This window comes from Chrysoperla carnea, chromosome 1 (assembly GCF_905475395.1).
Source record: "Chrysoperla carnea chromosome 1, inChrCarn1.1, whole genome shotgun sequence".
NCBI lineage: Eukaryota > Metazoa > Arthropoda > Insecta > Neuroptera > Chrysopidae > Chrysoperla > Chrysoperla carnea.
Genome location: NC_058337.1, coordinates 121,561,716 through 121,583,261, shown reverse-complemented (window position 1 = coordinate 121,583,261; position 21,546 = coordinate 121,561,716). Strand labels below are relative to the sequence as shown.

Below are 21,546 nucleotides of genomic sequence, written 5' to 3'. Positions count from 1 at the left end.
TTGGAAGTTTTAATAATAGAATTCCTTTAAGGTGGCATGCCGCCCCATCCCATCCCAATATTTGTTTTTGTTCTTAGAGTTATACATTTTGCACTCAGCTTCAGACTCATAATTATAATTTTTTTTTTTTACAGACAAACACGCCTAACTTTGAATTGCGAATTCGTCGATTAAATCTTCACAATCTAAACGTTGAAGTACCTATGTCCGATTCGATCCCTAGAAAGGCTAAGCTATTGGTCTAGTTGCTAAAATAACTTAAAAACATTCTTAATTTTTCCAAAAAAAACCAAATTATGCCAGCTATATGAATCTATTTTTATCATAGATAAAATAATAGTATTTTATACGTCGAGTAGCAATTGTTTACAAAAATAAAAATCTTAAGTTACCTTTTTATATAATAATTTATTTAAAATATGAATAATATACAATTTGAGTTATAATTTTTGTTTAGGTACCAATTAAATGTCTACACTTATAAAAATAATACATTTTCACGTTAATTTATAGATTAAAATGATTTTTTGATCAACAATAAATCATTGTTTTAATCAAATGTTTTCCATTTATTAACAAATAGTTACAAAAAGATCTAAACATTTTTTTACATAGATAAGATGCTAATCTTAAATCGTTTACGATTTCAAATTTTCTTTTAGTGATCTAGGGTTTAATATAAACATCTATGATCAGAATAAAATCACTGACGTTTTATAATTTTCGATTTTATCATATTCAAAATACTTTCTGTTTTTATAAACGATGTGATTTTAGTTAGTAGAATCGTTCAATTCGATTCAATTTTTAGTCTCCATAATATTGTTTCAATAAATCAATTTGAAACAATATTTAAAAACAAAAATTGTTTTTGTTTTAATGATCAGTTGCATTTGGATTTGTGTAACTAAATCCTTGAAATTGTACTTGATCCATAGATCGCAATATATCTTGACAAACAGGTGTTAATTTTGCTCGCTCTTGTGTGAACGCTTTGTCAAAATATTGAGTGTCCAATGGATGTTGCTATTAAAAAAAAAAAAAAAAACAATAACTATTAAAATATTCACATGTTAATAAATAAGTGAATTATTCGAAATTTTAAGTCTTACGAACGCTCTTTGGTTTTATTTAAAGTTTTCAAAATTTTTATTCAAAGAAGTTGTGGGTAATTTGATAAAAAGTGTACGTTCTAGCGAAACTTTCCATGATCTTCACGATGAATAAACAATTTTTTAAATAAAATTACATAAAAACTATACATCAGGTCTTTTTATAAAAATGAATTTTTATCTATTCTTTATTGATTAATAACTTATACCCAATACTGGATTAAGCCAGCGATGAGCCTTTAGCAAATTCTAACAACGGGTGTATGTTTCATTTTTTATTAGTTTTCGTAAGTCTATCATGAGGTCTTCCTTTGGCCAAAATGTCCAAATAAAAATCGATCTAATTTTTCTTTATAACTATCAGACGGTGAAGAGTATGCGGGTCCTGTAGATTTGCTACTCTTGCTACGTGGCTAATGCGCCACTGCTTATACCATGAAAAGAAATGAAGATATGGTTTATACAGCGGTCTATGGCCGCTTTTAACAAAGATTTTAGTCAAGGAATCAAGGAATTTGGCGGGAAGTACTTACAACTTTTGGTTTAAATGGTGGATCCAATTGACGTTGTTCTAATTTTAACCAATTAATTTGTTTGAAGAATTCATGGTCCATAATATCTCCAGCCAAACATTCGGGGCTGCCCAAACGTTTTGTTGAATCTTTTTCTAATAACTATTAAAAAAGAAACGAAAACAAAATGAAATTAATTGGGTATTAAAAAATTAGATAATCATAGGTTCTACTTGTCCACTTAGTGTTTCGTATTGTACCTCAGTTGTATGGAGAGTACTTTACTCTGTACTCTACCCCATTAGACGTTTTTGAATTCCTGCATATTTATTTTATGATAGGCAACTTTCATTACAAATATGTAATCGTTTTTGTATACGGAATACTACAAAGATTACAAATGATTGTTGCAAATACTTACCATACTTAATATATTTGTGGCTTCAACAGTAAGAAATCGTGGAAATACTGGTCGTTCATTACAAATTGACCAAAATAATTCATCTTCATCGCATCCACTAAATGGTGATTGACCAATTAACATTTCATAGAGTAAAACACCAAATGACCACCAATCCACGCATTGATTATAGTGTAAACCTTTTATAATCTACAAAAAAGTCGAAGAAATTACAAGAATTTTCTACTGTTGGCGAAGAGGAAAAGCAATGATAATTTGTTCGGGACTAGAAAATGGAGTACTATGTCTCAAACATGAAAAACAATCAACAAAACTTCAAATTTTATAAAATCTTGTTTTAGGAAAATTTTCAACATCTATTTGACCTGAGTGTCTTTAAATCGAGAGCTTAGGTAAAAATATCACCTTTACTACTGTAATAGGAGATCAATTTCCTACTCAATTATAAGAGTAAAAAAATTTTGATAAATTGACAAAACCCTTCATAAACTGAAGAAGAAACTTATCGTTTTGCTCGTTATTGGAATACATAAGGCAGGAAAGAAAATCCAAGAGCACCTGGGGAGGCAAAAATTGTAGTTAAAACTCTTATAACGGGATGAATTTCCTGCTCAAGACAAGAAAATTTTGATGAGTTGGCAAAACCCTTTATAAACCTGAAGAGGAAACTGGTCGCTTTGCTCGTTTTGGAGTCCGTAAGACAGGGAAGAAGATCAAAGAGCACTTACTGAGGCAAAAATTTACGCTAAATTATAATATATTTGGTGAGGAAAAGCCAAAAGCCATAAAGAGGTTGCTGCCCCACTCCTTTTTTGTAGCTTTAGATGTCATATCTTGTATGAGGAAGTTAAGAAAATCTTAAAGAAATTATCCAGTTAGAATAGATTTGAAATATTAAACGTATTTTTGTGGAGACGATGAAGGGTATATTTAGCAGCATTGGAGATAAATTAGCAAATGAAGGAAGTTCTCACAGGTGGTAAAATGTAAAATAATGAATGATTTTGGGGGAAAGAAAGAAGCTGAAAATATATTGATTGGTTTGAAAGTATATTTCAGAATTGAAACTGAACGAATAGATACCTCTGGTGCCATATAATCTGGTGTTCCACAAAAAGTATCTGCTGTCTTATCCAAATAAATTTGTAATTTACACATTCCAAAATCAGCAATCCGTACGTGTCCATCAAAATCCAATAAAATATTATCTAATTTCAAATCCCTACACAAAAAGTAACTTTCTTTAAAAACTTTTCCGATTTACGTTTACACTATTCTTACCTATAGACAATGCCTTTTTTATGTAAAAATTTCAAACCGGATATAATTTCAGCCGCATAAAATCGAGCACGTGATTCTGGAAACCGTCCTGATTGTTGAATGTGAAACATTAAATCTCCACCATTTAAATATTCCATTACAAAGAATAAATGTGACTGTAATAAAAAACGACAATTGAAATCGACCAAAAAGAGCAATGTCAAATCAATAAAATGAGATCAAAAATAATAATACATTAGAGAGTACACAAATGGGTCCCTAGCATCTAGATCAAAGGGTTCTCTGTACCCTCTATGAAAATAGAAGACGAGAAGTCTTCTGATAAGAGATGCTACTTTAAGCAAATGAAGCTATAGGATTGTGTTGAGGCCAGACGCCATGCAGAAAACACACAGCTTCTTGGCCGAGATTTTTCCCTGGATTGATGGATCTAAGGTTTCGGACTCAAACATTTTAAGCCTGATGCCTTGAAAATTTTTCAAGTTGGACCTGTTGTAACTATTTCTTAATTCGGTAAATTACGGAGCATCTTGCTATGGGAATTGCAGGCTCAGGTGAGAAAGGCGTTTATTACTACCTTTCTTGTGTCAACGAGTCTGGATCTTCATTCCCTTTAGCCCGAATTGCAGTGACACCTAGGCATACAACTCTGACCAGGTGGCTCAATTTTTTCTGGCTACGGCCAGAAAATAAGCCTTGAAAGGAAACTTCAATTTTTTTAAATAAAGTTTCTCACTTGAACTCAAATTAATTTTGAAGGCTTATTTTTAAATTGAAATTTTTAAGTACTTACATCTGTTTGGAAAGTGCAAAATAAATGGCATAAATATGGATGCTTTGTGCCTAGTGCTAAAACTTTACGCTCAATTAAAGTACATTCTACGTCATCATCTTCAAGGACCACATCTTTTTTTAGACATTTAACGGCATAATAATATTCCGTATCTTTTAATTCTGCTAATAACACCTGAAAAAAAAGTACAAGATTTGTTATGTAAAAATTCAGGAAAACTTGTAATTTTTATAAAAAAAATTTAAAAACGTTTACAAACCTTTCCAAAACTACCTTTACCCAATAATTTCAAAAAATGAAAATCATCAATTGTGTATTTTCGAAATCGTGGTATTGTTGTGGCCGGTGGTGTAACTCGTCCAGAACGTTGATACGACGTATATGTACATGATGATTCTAATACCGACGATTCTGAATATGGTGTCGTGCAGCTTGAGGCCAAATCCGATGTTGATTCACTTGGTGAATCTAATGCAAATGCTGGATTATGTGCGGGTATTAACGACGATGACGATGTCGAGTCTTTATGGTCTGATTGTGATGAAGATACTATTTGAAAATAATAAAAAATATTTTAGAAATCGTTGATTCTGGAGCTAGTCTTGGAATAGTTAACTTTCAGAAAGGATAGTAAGCGGTATCATAGAAATAACTTGGGTATTTAAATTTGAATGACTAGTTGCAAAAAAAATTTTGATAATACGATTGATGAATACTTAAGAGCCCTTATGAACAACTTAGGGGGTTTTGGCGCTAAGATGTCAACGCTACGAGTAAAAAAATGTAAACCATATCTGTTTGACTCAGCTGATTTTTTCATTGTAAACAACATTTCCGTTAAATATTATATATCTATGCGATCTAACACGTATAGTTATTTTTTCTATCGCAAAATGGAGTCTTGCTTAGTATTACAATCCCATAGAACTTGACTTCTGGTACTACACAATATAAACGTGCGTTTTGGTCTCAGAAATAAAGTATTGTCAAGGAGTAAAATTGAAGGGCGTTATTTTATACTTTTTCAAGATGTACCATTTTGAATAAATGGCAGACAACTTTTTGATACCAAAATATTTCAGAATTCAGGCTTACAAATAAAACTTGTCAATTGAAAAATCTATGTTAAAAGGCAAAGACAATGGAGAGAGAAAGTTTCATAAACCCATCGCTCTTGAAAGTTAAACTTATTCCAAGGGAAAAGCTATAATTATAGCTAATAGTAACTTTTTTGAATATTTTCTTTGGTTCTTAAGACTTGGCTTATGCAGTAAATGTGATAGAGCAAAATTTATTTATTTTTATCTTTGATGTTAGTTTTTCGCTAACATTTATCTTTGTGTTAAGTATCAAGATCAAGACCTTACATTTTTAAACCTAAGATAGGTCTTTAATCTCAGTTTTGAAAAGTATGAGCCAAGTTTAGTACGATTACCTACATATTTGGTTTATCAAAATTGGATATAATTTGATTGTGATATAACAAAATTAATTTTTTTGGTTTTTTATGGCATCAAAATATTGATATTTTCGATAGCCAAATTTTATCCCATCTAAGTGGAATTTTTTTAGCCAATTTCGAATTCTTTTTACTAATTTCGGGTCAGACCTCGCTCTATAATTTTCCTCATAAATTTTGGAAATCATTCTAGACTGTGTGAGCCAGGTTTCAAGAAAGAACAAACTAAAAAAGTCCTTGCTGAGATATTTACGACTAATTAGTAATATTATAAATATAAACAAAAAATGTTAAAACAGAAAAAAATTGATTAAACATTTCCGATATTTTCTCAATAAATAAATTTTATATTTTGTTTTTTAATGTTAATATCTTAATTCGAATATAATTTAAATAATAGAAACATTTATTTCAAAGTAATTACTGTGTAGGCTTTATTTAATATAATGTTATATAGATCAAAAGATCGAAAATGTATTTAAAGCGTTAATTTCAAAAAAGATATTTCACTGAAAAATGAAAAGATATTTCAAATAAATCGTTTGAAACCCACTTTCAAAATTATCAAAAAGTAAATATTTGCCAAAATATTTACAAACAAATTAATTATGTAAGAATTGTATAATAGTTATGTTCAGTTGACAGATTTACATAAAAATTATGTTTTTAAAATAAAGTTCAAATATAAGTTTTAGCATCTATATACGATAGGTCAGCAAAGTTCATTGTCCGTTCGAAATAAATGGATGTATTTGCTTGTCTGTAAAAAAACAACTTATGAAACATAAGTATTCCAAAATTAAACTTCCTGATTAATAAATTTTCTTGTATATGACGTATATCGCTTTATTTTCGGAGTAATTTAAAATATTTTTGAATCTTACCTTTACGAACAGAGGATAATGCTTCGACTATTAATTTTTGGTTAACACCACATAAATTTGCTGTTAATTTTTCACATTTTTTATGGCAATTTATATCACATTCTATAAAGAAAATTGATTAAAATATCATTCATTGAAAAAATAAACTAGTATAGGCAATTCACATTACATTTTTGTTTTATCTTTGGCATAACTTTGTTTATGGAAGCAGAGCGTGGTCTAAATATTTTTAAATTTCAAAATTAATTTCTTCTAATTTTATTTTTCCTAAAATTTTTTTTTTTTAATTCTTCAGAAATACTTTGTTTTTATTTTTTTTTTTGAAACAAAAATTTGTGTGTTCTACTTTGAGATAGAAAAATATAATTTAGCACATCTGTGATCAATTTACAAAGAGTAAAAAAAACTTGTTTTATAACACGGAAATGATGAGTTATTATGAGATATAGAAAAGTAATTTTCAACTTTCCCTAATTATGAACTGACACCTTTACTACAAATAAATATAATTATTTTTAGATTTGCATATGAATTATAAAAAAAAATTATTTGAACTAAAAATAAGTTTTGTAGTGTTGATTGAAACATTTTTTTTTTTTTCATAAATTATTATTGAAGTGACAAATTATTATATTTTTAATGTGGCATTAAATTCTATAGTTATTTTGGCATTTATGCTTCAATAATTTAATATGATACTGATAATCTCATTTTACAAAGCCCCATGTTTAGTGAAAGCTCCCTTTGAGCATTTGACGTAATACTTAATATAACAGGTAAGAAAAAAAAAACGATTATAAAATGGTTGCCAAAAAAAGTTTGTTTGCTATCAATTTTAATAGAATATAAATTACAAATTTTAATTATTTGAATGCCAAGAGCATGTGCTCATTACATTTTGTAAATACAATTTATATAAAAAAACGTGGGTGTTTTGAAAACTCATAAAAATATCATTTTTGATATATTGAGTATTTATGATATGATTTTTTATCCTAACCAAGCAGTTTTGATTTTATGCCACAGGCTCAATAATGACCACGGCCGCAAAAATTCATTTTTAGTATTTAATAAAAACATTACCGGTTATAACAACAAAGATGATAGATTCTAAATATCTGTATAAACGATTACATGATTGTATCGACTATAACAACGTTAGTTATAACGACATATCTGCTATAATGACCAAGCTTATAAAGATGAACGAAAAAGTTGTATACCAAATTTTTATCTGAGTCCTAATTTCCGAGATAATTGACCAAATCAGTTAATAATATATCGATCTCACTTTTTAAAATTTTTATTAAAACCAACCTAGAAACCTGTGTGAATTTTTACATAGCACGGTAATTACTGGGTGGGGTTTAGTAAAAATTTAAAAGTGGGATAGATAATTTCATAATTAAATGCAACGATAAAGACAGAAATGTTGTCTTGTTGTTGTTGTCTTTATCGTTGCATTTAATTATCAAATTATGTATCCCACTTTTTAAAATTTATATTAAATCCGACCCAGTCATGACAAAGACGTTCTTCTATTTCTAATGAATAAATTTGTTAATAAATTTGATTAATTATCTCGAAAATTAGGCCTTAGATCGAAATTTGGTAAAGAGCTTTTTCGTTCGTCCTTATAGTACAGTTAAAGATATTACAATAAAGAAAAATGAAATAAATCGCTCGGATTTTGCTTAAAACCTCATGGAATGTGTTTCTTAGATGTCAAAAATCATTAGTAATGCATGAGTTAGTTGTGCAAATGTTTCTATTTGTTAATAAACAATAAATTGTTAATTAAATGAAAACGGTCAATGTAAAAGTTGACTTAAAAATTAATAAACAGGCAACTTGTAATACAAAAATGTTTGTGATTGTCAAATAATCGAAACATGGTTCCACAAATGGGAAGTGGGCAGGAAAAACATAACAATGATTGGTCGCTTGAGAACAGGCCACAATTCGTTACCTGCCCATCTACATCGAATACATATTGTTCCAGACACCAGATGTAGATGTGGATATTATTATTGTGACATAAATCACATAACGTTCGCCTGCCCACTCCTTAATCAGCATAGAAATATTCTTCTAAGTTCCCTAGCCCGTATGGGCGTTTTTGGTCCGTATTATATTCCCCATCTCCTATCTCTAAATAAGCTTGAAATCCTCTCTGCAATTTGCAATTTCCTCAACAAATCCAAATTTCTAATATAAATATAACCCCCCCCTTCTTATCTATTTTTTGTTTTATATTTAAAAAAAAAAAAAAAAAAAATTTGTGTGTAGTCCCCTCTACTGCCAACCCTTCCGCGGCCCCCAACCTATGTGTTTTTTCGTGATATTTCCTTTGTATACAGTCTCGACGGGTCCCGACGACGAACTTCCTGTCTAATTCCATGTGTCCTTGTGTTCGTAAAATAGAAAGTACGTTTCATATATTTGTATTTTTATTTATTTATTTATTTTTTTTTTCCTCTGTCTTCTCCTACTCTTTTTTTTAACTGAATTTATTTATTTTTTCTTTATTTGCAATTTACATATTGTATTTATATGATTTTTTGTTTGTTTGTTTGTTTGAGATTCATCTTTTTATTTTTGGATACTAGAAAACAATTTACTTTTATTTTTTAATTTCTAAATTACACTTTTTTTTTCTCCTGAATGTTAAATTTTTGTTTTTCTGATCTATTTATTATTTAATTATTTATTGTAATATAATTGTATACTTTATTTGGATAATGGCTGTATAGCAAATTAGCTGAAGCCAATTTTAATAATAAAAAAAAAAAAAAAAAAAAAAATCGAAAAACTGTTATACATGTATAACTTATACGTGATACAAGTTGCCTATTTATTATTTTTTAAGAAAACTTTTGTGTTTCATTTAATTAAAAATTTATTATTTATTAACAAATAGAAACACTAATCATATTTGACACCTAAGAAACATGCGGTTTTAGCAAAATGCGAGCAGTTTCTTTCATTTTCTTTTATTCGCCGATTTTTTTTAACATCTTTTACTGTACTATTACAAAATTATTTAGGAAGTCAAGAGTTCTCTCTTCAGTCAATTATAGAACACCTTGTATAAATGCTTAGGTTATTTATTTTGGATCTTATCAACGCATATATAGATTTTGGCAGCCAATTGTCATATGAATTACCTAGCAAAAATATTACCATGAAAACAAATCAATAAAAAGGACATAGTGGAAAGTGTGCTGATAATCAGGTTAGCATGTTTTGAGATATTTCGAGCAATTAATGGGCCACCAAAATTACTCTTGCTAAGAAACTAGACAGACAAGACTTTTTCGAACTTCTGTATCTATGACGTCGTTTGAAGGCAGAGACAATTCAGAATCATGTGTGTAATTGTCTGGGATCTTAATTGAAGATATTGAACGGAAATTTTTTTTTATAGCTACAAATTTTTTTGGCAAATTCTTTGTTTATATTATACGTCAATGTAAACATTAATAATAACTCTAATAAATTGTTTACATCAATAAAAAAATCATCATATTTTATGAAATTAAATCAACTCTATAAATTTATTAGCATCAACATCTCAATCAATATGTTTTTATTTCAAAATAAAATTAGAAAAAAAACCAAATGGTCAAGCGTGTGTCAACTAAAATAAGTTAAGTGTTTCGTATGAAACAAAATCTAGAATTTTATTACACTTAGAAATTTCCATACATTGACATAAGCATTTTCCAAAAAATGTCTTCGCAGCTGTAAGGAATGTATGCCTCAATTTCATATTACCATAAGACTCGAAAGAAATTCAATTATAATGAGAGAAAGAACCATTTAGAGCTATTTTAAAGGAACTTTCAATTCTTTCTCAGTTTCAGAACGGTCTTTAGTGATGTGCTTCCCGTTTAGTTACTATTCTTGAACTGTCCTCATAATACAGGCAGGATGGTGAGCGACATGAAAACTTTCAAAGTCTGGATGTGTTATACTTTAGGATATGGCGCATCAAAAAATCCATGAACCCTAACTTTCTGCCGCGTGGTAAATAAGCTCCTAAGTTGATGTGGAGCATTTTCTCTCATAAGACATATGTATAGCAGAGGCGCCATTTTCGAGATAGATGGGGCGTGGAAATAAAATTAGTAAAAAATGAGAAAATTTCTACCCCTTATCAAAACGAACTCCTTAATGATCGCACAAACATTACATATTGATGGCATACATTCCTCGGGGTAAACCGTTTGGGAGGGGGAAGAAGAGGTATCCCCCCCTTTTTTTTCTCCTCCTAAAAACTCCCGAAAAGGGGCACATGGTTCGATTGATATTAGTCGGGAAGACAAGGGAGGGTTCGTGTTTCGTGTATTACTTTATTTTGTGCGTAATTATGAGACTTAAAAATAGTTAAAGAGAAGTTTTACTATAAAAATGATATACATATACTTCTTGACAACCCTTACATGTAAAGTTTATAATCTTCAGAAATTTTTAATTATGAGTCAATTTTATCAGAGCTTTTAAAGCTTAAAAAGAATGAGAATAAAAAAGCCTTTAGCTTTGTCTTTTATTTTCAGATATAAAATCTTTTCCCTCAATTATTTAATTTAGAACATTAATTATTCTATTTAATTCTATATCTATTTAAAAAAAAGAAGTTATATTTTTAGAATTTCTCAAAAGACACGAAAAGAAAAAATGTTTTTACGTTTCATCGTAAAAATGTTACGTAGCATTTAAACGTAACTTTTAAAAACAATAAACAAAGACAATCATATATACAAACGATATATAAATGATTTCTTCATATAAAAATCATTTAACACAATTCAATGCCAAAAAATTGTTGTCATTTTACTTTATCGCAAGTCGCAGGTGAGATAAAATAGAAATGTGTACCTTATGACTATAGAAAAAAAATTACTTATGTGATTCATGGCTTATTAATACAGGTAAGAATAAAATGTAGAATTTTTCGACAAGCGTAATCGTCAATGAATCAACATTTTTATAGAATGAACCAGTACAGGGTATTTCGATATGCATATGGGTTGGTACTGTAGTTATAGCACCAGGAATTCATCAAATCATGACGTTAAAATAATGAAAATTTCGCAATAAACTTATAGCTAGAAGGGCGTCTTTTTTTAAATTCTGGGTGTTGAAATTTTGGACGAAAAAAAAATTATTTTATGAATATTGCCCAACCGTCTAAAAATTGTGGTGTATTCTAAACAAATTAAAGAATTTATTGCCGTTGAAAATTTAACTTAAAGACGCTTTTTCAACAAGTTACACAATTGTTAATTAACAAAATTTTCTCGAGATTTTTCGTTATCATTGTAAATTTAAAAAAAAGGCATATAAATATCACGAGTATGACAGAGTACATGTGTTAAGCAATGCATCTAAGTAAGAGGTATTATATAGGTGTTATTTGAAATTGCAAAAGTAACTTGTATCTTGCTTATCTGTTGTAGTTCACCTATTCAACTAAGAAACTCCCACATTCCAAGCGTCTTACAACTATCTCAACGCATATCGAAGCTTCAACACATGTATATAATACCTCTCACTTAGATGCATTGCTTAACGCATGTATTCTGTCATACTCGTGATATTTATATGCCTAGATGTAAATCGAACATTCTGTATATACACTGTTATTCGTGAAGCGTGTCCATTTCAGTTGTAAAATATTTACAGGTTGAGCTCCAGTGGAGTCGTTTTGTTCTAAAAGAATTTTTTATTAAAATTACATCTCTTGATGTGAAATATAATTTATGATTGAAACTAAAAATTATGAAATAATTTTTTTGATACGCCTGTACGAAATTTACAAAAATTTAAAAATAAAAATTTTTGAATTATGTTAAATTTCACACAACAAGACAGCAAAATATGTTTTTAGTCTAATAAAATTAATAAAAAGAAAAAAAAACTTATTACGATATTAATCAAACTTAATATGGTGTCGGAATTAGCCAATATAGAGTGTTCATAGAAACGATGGTAATTTCGATTATAAAATAGGAAAAATATCGAAAATAAACGAAATATTAAAATATCAAATAGTGGGGCAATTTTATAACTCGAAGCGTTTAAACATCAACCAATAAGAAAAATGACACCATAATTTAACCACATTTCTTATTGGTCGACATACTCTTAAAAAAGTAATCTAAATATGACTCAATAATTTAAAGTTTAAGGAGGATCCCTCACCAGTAATAGAAAAAAATAAATTAGTAGAAAATGATCCAAATTTTTAGTATGTTGTACTTAACGAAACATATTATTAAATTAAAAAAAAATTTGGGTATCTTATCGATCAATTAAGAGAGTAATTAATGATATATAGCATGATATATCATGCTATGTTATTTAGTGTATTTTTAATTAATTAATTACTCTCTTAATTGATCGATAAGATACCCAAATTTTTTTTTGATTTAATAATATGTATCGTTAACTACAACATACTAAAAATTTGGATCGTTTTCTACTAATTTATTTTTTTCTATTACTGGTGAGGGAACTTCCTTAATTGAAATCATCGTGGCATTATAGAAGACCGATTTCAAGGTAATAAAAATAATGATTTTGAGCCATCTGAATTCGTGGACGACTTAAAAACGGAATCGAAATTACCAGAAAAAAGTGTTAAAACAAGAAAGAATTAATATTAGTATTGTTAAAATGTTTGATGAAATTCTAACCAATCTCAGCAGTGGCAGCTGGACTGCATGGAACCGATGATTGAAAGCCCGAATCATTGGATGATGTACTAATTCTAACACCTTGTAATGTGTCATCTTCGTCCGAACATGAGATCGTTGCTTTTCGTGTGCTTTCATCATCCTCGTCATCACCATCATCATCGGAATCGTCTTCATCACTTGAAGTTTCTTCGGAAGAATCATCTGAGTCATCATAATAATACGAAACCGGACGTCGTGGCAATGGACGCCGTAAATCTCGAGGTGTAGCATATAGGACAATAGATGGATCAAGTGGCTTCGTATCGTAATCTTTCGGTATAAATTTAGGTTTTGGTTTATTCGCTTCTAATAACAATTTTACTAAATTTGAATCCTTTGCTTGATTTGCTATCAATGCTAAGGCTATATTTTCTTTGGATTCTTCAGTTTTAGGAGTCTCGTCTGTTGGTTTAAGTTCTTCTTTTATACTTCCGGTTTTCGGAACGTTACTGGCATCTATTTTTGATGGTATTGTTTCAGCTAACTTTTCTTGATTCACTTTTGGATCAATATTTTTAGGACTGGAATCTTTAATTTCTGCAGCTTTTGGAATAACTTTTTTTGCAGCTTTATCCGAATCTTTCTTTTCGAATGTCTTCGTATCGTCCAATTTATTGTCATTCTTAATTGGTTCTATATTTTTAGAAATAGAATTTTTAACTTCTGCGTTCTTCGTGACATCTTTGTCTGATCCTTTCTTTTCAGAATCCTCTAGTTTAGAAACTTTAGCCTTTTCAATAATTTTAGGAACATTTGTTTCAAGCTGTTTATTTTCAGAAACTTTAGAATTAGTTACAATTTTTTTAACTACTTTATCGACACCTTTCTTTTCGGATTCCTCCAAATTTGAAACTGTAGATTTTTGAACCGTTTTAGAACCATTTTCCTCTAACTCTTTATTTTCAGTGACTTTAGGTTTCGTAGCAATTTTTTTTACTGCTTTATCTGAACTGTTCTTATCACTTTCATCCAATTTTAGCTCTGTGGTCTTTTGAATAGTTTTTGGAACTTTTGTTTCTAAATCTTTGCTTTCAATGATTTTGGATTGTATACTTATTTTCACATCTTCGGATTCTGTTGATTTATTTTCGTCAATTATCGACAAACTTTCTGTTTTTTTAATCAACTTTGATTGTGTAAATGTTTTAGGAACATTTTTCTCGGAATCTTTTCTTTCAGTGATTTGAGGTTTTAATAAATTTGTTTCAACATTTTTTGAAACTGATTCTTTAGTTTCAGTTACTTTTGAAACAACTTTTTCAGTACTTAGTTGTTTATTTACAATTTCTTCGGATTTCTTCGATAGAACAGCAGGCTCAGATTTAATTAAGTTTTTCTTTTCATCATTTTGACGATCTAAATCAATTTGATTTAATGTTTTACTTTTAGATAATGGCGTGGGTACCACCTGCTCATTGATCGTATCTTTACAAATGGCAGTCATTTGACTTGGCATAATATTTTCTTTTGTTAAATTTCCATTAAGATTTTCTTCAATAATTACATTCGTTTTATTAACTGTTTCAATAATATGTTCTTCAGACTTTATAATTAAATTACTTTCTGGTAATTTGGTATCTTTATTTTCATTTATTTCTTCCGCATATTCTAAGGGAAACAATTGTTTACGATTTTCGATAATTTGCTCTTGTAATATTTGTTTACGCTGTTCAAATTTAATTGTTTCACGATTTCCAATTGTTTCCCAAAAATCAACACTTGGATCACGCTGTAATTTTGGTTTCATTTTTGTGGTTGTAGGCGTACTTGTGTTATTATTTTCATCAGTTTGTAAATTCTTTTTATCAACTTTTTTATCAGTCAAAATGTTAATTTTACTTTTTTTATCCGTTACAGTATCGATTTTGTCTTTTACGGTTGTTGAAGAAATATTTATTTGCTCTTTTTTATCTGAGGAAATATCCAACTTGTCTTTTTTGTTTGATAAAATTTTCTCTTTTTTCTCTGGCGTAACTTTCTCTTTCTTATCTGTAGAAAGATCAACTTTGTCTGTTTTAATTGACGTTAGATCAACTTTCTCCTTCTTATCTGCAGGAAGATCAATTTTCTCTTTCTTATCTGTAGAAGGATCAACTTTGCCTGTTTTAATTGACGTAAGATCAACTTTCTCCTTCTTATCTGCAGAAAGTTCAATTTTCTCTTTCTTATCTATTGAAAGATCAACTTTGTCTGTTTTAATTGACGTAAGATCAACTTTATCCTTCTTATCTATAGGAAGATCAACTTTCTCTTTTTTATCTATATGAATATCAATTTTTTCCTTTTTGTCTGTTGAAATATCTATCCTTGTCTTTTTTTCTGGAGCGATATCCAATTTGTCTTTTTTTTCTAATACATCATCAATTTTTTCTTTCTTATCTATTAGAATATCTACTTTCTCTTTTTTATCTAGAGAATTTTCAGATAATTCTTTTTTATTTACTATAATATCTTCTTTCTCTTTTGTATTTAGAGAAATATCAGATTTTTTATCTGATATAATATCAACTTTCTCTTTTTTATCTGTTGAATTATCAACTTTCTTTTCTTTATCATTTGAAATATTCACTTCTAGCTCTGTTTTAAATATGTTCTTCACTTTCATTTTTTGTTCATCTGAAATATCACTTTTTATTTCTTTTTTAATTATTACAGGGTCGATTTTATCTGTTTTTCCTGTTGAAATATTTTGCTCCTTCATCTTGGTTTCTAAAATGGGTAAAGTTTTCAAAACAGGACTACTTGGTTTATTTTCAACTTTTTTCGAAATTATTGGCTCTGTTATTTGCACGTTCGTAATACTGGGATCTTCTTTTATAACGTTTTGTTTATCTTTATTTTCAGTATTTGATGTTTCAGTCTTATGATTGAATTGAAAATTTTCCGTTGTTTGCAAGGAATGCTTATTGATCGGCACATCTGGTAAAATTTCTGTACCAGATGATGGTGACGAAAATGATTCAATATTTATGTTAGATATTTCGACTTTAAAAACTTTTTTTTTCGCAGGTGACATTAACGGTGATGGAAGACTTTCAATGATAACATCGTCAACCCGAATTTTCAAATTTTTTTTCGGTTCTTCAATTTCCACACTTCCTGAAATTTTGGGCTTTACTTTCACCACTTTTGTTGATTTTTCGCCATCAAGTTGTAGATTACTTGATTTTTTTCGTGTATAAACTTTTTTTCGAACACGTTTAACACTTGTTGTTCCAGAATCTTCAGATTGTTTTGTTTCGAGATTTTCTTGTTTTAACATATCATCTAATAATTTTCCATGTTCTTGTAAAACTTCAGCAGAATTACGTCGAATTTGTCTTAATTCAACGGATAATTTTCGTGCAGATAACTCTTGGTCCTCCAATTGTGATAATCGTCTGTTTAAATTTATATCCTCGTGAACTTCATCTGTACTTATGCTACGACATAAATCATGAAAGCTTGGTACTTTTTCAACTGGAGGAGGTTGTGGAACGTAATCTATCGAATTTTTATCGGGTATATAAAATTTTTCAATTAAACGTTCTCCAGGAGATTTTTTTTTGCGTTTTTCATTTCTTAATTCATTTGGAGTAAAATTATCACGCCAAGAACTTATATTTATGGTTGGCTCAAATTTAATTTCATCCTTTTTAGTTGGACTCTTTTGCTCTGATGATTTTTTTTCTCTATCTTCTTTTTCATCTTTCTTCAAATGTTTTGTATGTAAACGCACTACTGTGCGACCACGTTTAATTGTACTACGATTTGCTTGATCAATTCGTGGCATAAAAACATCCCCGTCTACTGGTGGTGGTGATGAAACTTGAGGTTTTTTTGATACCACTTCAGGAGTTACTGGAGGTTTATCTGCCTCCGGTGTACGCCGATATCGATGTCTTGATACATCAATATCTGCTGTATTAATTGAAATCGGTTTCGGAATTTTATATTTCGGAGATGAATGACTAATTAATCGTGATTTTGGTGAACCAATTGCTGTCCGAGGAGATTGACGTCGTCCACCAATGTATGTTTGACTTTCACCGATTGTCGCTAAATGGGGTTTATAACTGGCACGATTTCCAGATGTCCCAGCATTATAACGATTCCCAAAATATGAGGGTACAATTGGAGATCGGTACGATGGACTGGTTACTAATGACGAATGTGTGGCGTAAGAGTTTACGTTAATATATGAAGGGGGTAATGCGCCCCCATAATATGAGCTAATACTAGATAAATCAGAAAAATGCGGCATTTTTGTTTTTTGTACATCCGACGCTTGCACTAAGAAAAATCACTACACTTTATTACACAACACATATAAGCAGCACTGCACTAAGAGGATTGTTGAGAAAAACACACTAAACACAAAACACTGAATAAATTTCGTTTTCTTTCGATTACAATTTAATTAATCGATCTGTCGAATTTGAAAATTATTGTTAAGATAATTTTATTTGTACGTGATAAACGTTTGGCAAATATTATGATATTAAAATTCGGAATCAATTTATTTTTTTACGTTAGACGGTCTTTGTAACATACAACAATCGCTATTTTTAACATTATCGTAAGTGACGTGAAACGTCTTGTACGCGTATCGTACAAAGTGGTATATAATAATTTTGTTTGAATACAATGTATAAACTATTAATAATATTTTATTAAAAGAAACGTCACGTTAAATTTATTTTTCAAGGGATTTTGATTTTGGTTATTCTTACTCAAATTAGATAGGGATGAAGTACCTCCGTCTGGTAACTGTGAAAGCTTCGAAAATTGTTGTTTTTAAAATTAAAACAATTTTTTTAATCACTTTTCATGCTCTTTTAGCAATATAAATTGTAATTGCCAGACAGTTTAGTCGTTGCTAAAAAAAAGGTGGTAAAACACATATATGGCATCACAATGGGCTCTACAGCCTAAGTGTGTCCTTCGTGGACAGCCAATACAACCTAAGCTAACCTAACTTTGGGGGAAGGATACTCCCGTTTTCAAGGCGACAAACCATTTTTATATTTATGATTGCATTTTAGATATTTTTTATGTAAAACTTTTGAAATTCGAAAATTCAGATATCACTTTCGTACAACGCGTTCGAAAATCGCCAAATCAATCAATTTCTCAATTTACATTGCATAATAAAATTCAATTTTCAAACACGTTAATCTCAACACGCTAATCACGTGAAAGATCCATCCATTAGAAAAGGTCACCAAATTTTCATCAGCGGATTGGGTGGAAATAATTTTTTTGATAAATTAAAAGTAAAAATAACAAAAATTGAAATTAATTCGAAGCTTTATTATCCAGATAGATCATATATCTTCGTTTACAATAATAAATTTCGACAAGATTATAATTAAAAATTTATTTTCTATTATCGGTGTCAAGTTTTAACATAAAATTAAAAATATGATTAATTATAATTATTATAAATTAATGTGCGAAATACGAAATTATACGAAGAAAAATATTAAATTAGATATATTTCTTATTTCTTTAATGTTAGCAATTAATTTGAGTTTCGTAATAAAATATCTAGTTTCGAAAATAAATAGCAATTAATTGAAATGTGAGTAATAAATAATCGAATATATATATAGTGGAACGTTTTTATGCGATACACAATTAGCTTAAAGTTTTGTAATGCAGGTATGGTTCGTTTAAAAAGATCGTTTAATTACGATTAAACGAATATGTTTAAAGTGTTTTCTAACGTAATCGAGTAAGTAATCACCGTAGTAAAAAAATTTTCAAATTGAAGGAGTTTTTTATTTTTTTGTAAGAGAAAAATCGAAATTCTTCCTTGGTTATTTTACTTTTAAAAGAAAAAAAAAATAGATATTTGAATCTCTGATTCTAAGGCTAAAACTTAAGATATTAGAAACCTGCAATAGAGATGTCTGAAGAATATTGTTTACGAAAAAAAAAAATTCACTGATTAAACACACTACACTTCAGGCAGATCTGTATTTTTATATTCAATTATAAAAAATAGTATTGTAAAAAGTATTGTAAAAATTTTCATGGTACCTCAAATATCAACCGAAAAATGACTATCAACCATGGAAATATTTTTATCTTGTTCAAACTAGTCAGTTTCATAAATTTGGTGGAAGCGTAAATAAATGTATAATATATGGTAACTGTTTATATTCTATACAGTTTAACTGCGTTTCCACCATTTTTTTATAGATTTTAATTTATTCCTTTAAAATTTTATTTATTCCATTAAAAAGTAAAGAAAAAAGGCATTGTTAAGAAAAAATTACAACTGAACCTTTTACCGTAAGGTCTTTTTTGCCTTTTATTAAATATATTTTGACGATTTTTACCTCTATGCAGAATATAATGACTGATTTTTTTGAATATAAGTTGAGATATTTCTTTCTGTATCGAAATATAATCTGAATTACTTAACCCCTAACCAAAATAGAATAAAGTTGAAAGATTTTGTATTTAAAAATGAGTTCTGGAAGTTCTTCTTCTAATTATAACTGTTTAAAATTACAAGTTGGTTAGGTGGTGTAACTTACTGTAAGTTTCTCGGAAATGCAGAAATGGTATCAACAACGAATATTCGCATACTGAAGGTGAATTTATTCAGACAGTTAGATCCATGGCTTCCGCGAACTAAAAATTTTTTTTCTTTGTGCCATAGCATAGCGAATGTGATCTTTGAGTTAAGAACTTCAATATTCTGAATGTTAACAATACCAGAGAAACTCATTAAAGCAGTTCGAGATAAAATGGATCTTAGAATTTTCCTTTAAAACCTCATTTTAGAAAGCTTTTCACGAAATAGTGGTACAGATATGGGACACTTATAAAACACGTTACGTAAAATTTTATCTTTTTGGATCTCTTTGTCCCCCTTCACCATGCAGTGTTATATTTTTTGCAACCTCCTAACAAAAACAACCAAAATATTGTTAGATCCTTTCTCCTAAATAATCTCAAATTTAAGAAGAAAAGTCAAATTAAAAACGACTTTCTTCTCTGTCACATTTCAACATAATAAACAGAATCCGCTCTCCTTCAATTTGCGTAATGTATCTTATAAATGGCCCCCATGCAGTGGTCATAAAACTGCTTCCCAACTTTCGCTCTTTCCGCATATATTAGATCCCATAGGTTACAAATATAGCTCAGACAAAAGAGTTTCAAATAACATACGCTGCAGAATCAATGAAGAAAACTATATATGGAGGGCATTTAATGTTATTTAAAGTTTGACACTACATTTTAAATAACAAGTATGATAATACATGAGCGTCTGTGAATCAAAAAGCAATTTTTATTGCGGAGGCGTTTAAATTATTACTTACAGGAAAATCATTCATTCCAATTTTGATTTATATTTTCACAAATTTTCAAGGTCTCCACTATATTGGGTGACATTAAAAGATAATCACAGTATGAAATGTTAGTTACGAAATATTTAGCATTCTTTGGGTGCAAAAAAAATTTCGAAAAAAAGGTTAACTTACAATTAGAGCACTCTGTATATTTTTTAAATCCAAAATTGACATAGACATATGATAAATAATTTAATGATAATTTTTCATACGTCAATTACATAAAATTTTATCGGAAAATATATCGCAAAACATGAAATTTCCATATGGCTACTTTTATTTTTAGATGAAAATTTTTATTTTGATTATACTAGATAATTAAAATTAATGGGTCTTTTTTTTCTATTTTACTAAAATATAAACATTGAATCTCAATGCCAAGAAAAAAAAAGTATTCTATTTTTGGCAAATTTCCTTTGAATTATTTTACGAAAAAATTTCTTAAAAAATATATTTTTATACGTAAAAAAATTTAATTTTTTTGAAAATTGTATACATAAATGTATTACCTATTGCCTATACTCTTAAAGAATATTTCTAATAATTGTGTTTTTTTTACTCCATGATATTACATCAATGTATATAGTTTTGCCTATACATCTTGTAAAACAGAAATATTTCTAATATACAGCACTGATTGAAATTTTGGCAAGTGCTTTATTAAAAATTATTTCAAATATTAGAACAATTTAATTGCATTATTTATTGATTGGTAATCAGAAATTATTTCTACACGAGACGATTGAAGGGAAGGGGTATAAGAAAAATAAATTTATCATATGATCTAAAAGTATTACATTTACCTGTATTTAAATTATTTCATCACCTTGTAATTTAATTTGAAATTATATTAAATTAAAATCTCTGTGTTAATTAACACGTAAATAAATTAATCAATCATTACTTGTTTTCATTCAAGTATTTAGTCTATTAAGTAATAAAACATACAAATTTTGAAAATCGAAATATAATTTTCACAAATACGCATACAA

At 28.8% G+C, this 21,546-nt stretch overlaps 1 protein-coding gene across 2 annotated transcripts; it reads right to left on the bottom strand.

Moving 5' to 3' along the window:
• Positions 1-657: 657 nt before the first annotated feature.
• On the bottom strand, positions 658-17,676 carry LOC123306209 (ankyrin repeat domain-containing protein 11-like). 2 transcript variants are annotated; one of them, XM_044888127.1, is made up of 8 exons: positions 13,245-17,676; positions 4,379-4,668; positions 4,120-4,293; positions 3,327-3,481; positions 3,129-3,267; positions 2,046-2,234; positions 1,646-1,786; positions 658-1,026 (listed from the first exon to the last, which is right to left on the bottom strand). In XM_044888127.1, the coding sequence occupies exons 1-8, from the start codon at positions 17,446-17,448 to the stop codon at positions 877-879; spliced, it is 5,442 nt and encodes a 1,813-aa protein (XP_044744062.1). In that variant the 5' UTR covers positions 17,449-17,676; the 3' UTR covers positions 658-876. The 2 variants fall into 2 exon arrangements, with proteins under 2 accessions (XP_044744062.1, XP_044744061.1); XM_044888126.1 differs by having other exon boundaries at positions 660-1,026; positions 13,164-17,676.
• Between the last annotated feature and the right edge of the window lie 3,870 nt (positions 17,677-21,546).

Coding starts and splice junctions, on each gene's coding strand:
- LOC123306209 (XM_044888126.1), bottom strand. CDS start 17,448: ATGCCGCATTTTTCTGATTTATCTAGTATTAGCTCATATTATGGGGGC. Junction 4,294..4,378: donor GTAAAGGTAGTTTTGGAAAG/GTTTGTAAACGT, acceptor CTTTTTTTTCAG/GTGTTATTAGCAGAATTAAA. Junction 3,268..3,326: donor AAAAAAGGCATTGTCTATAG/GTAAGAATAGTG, acceptor CTTTTTGTGTAG/GGATTTGAAATTAGATAATA.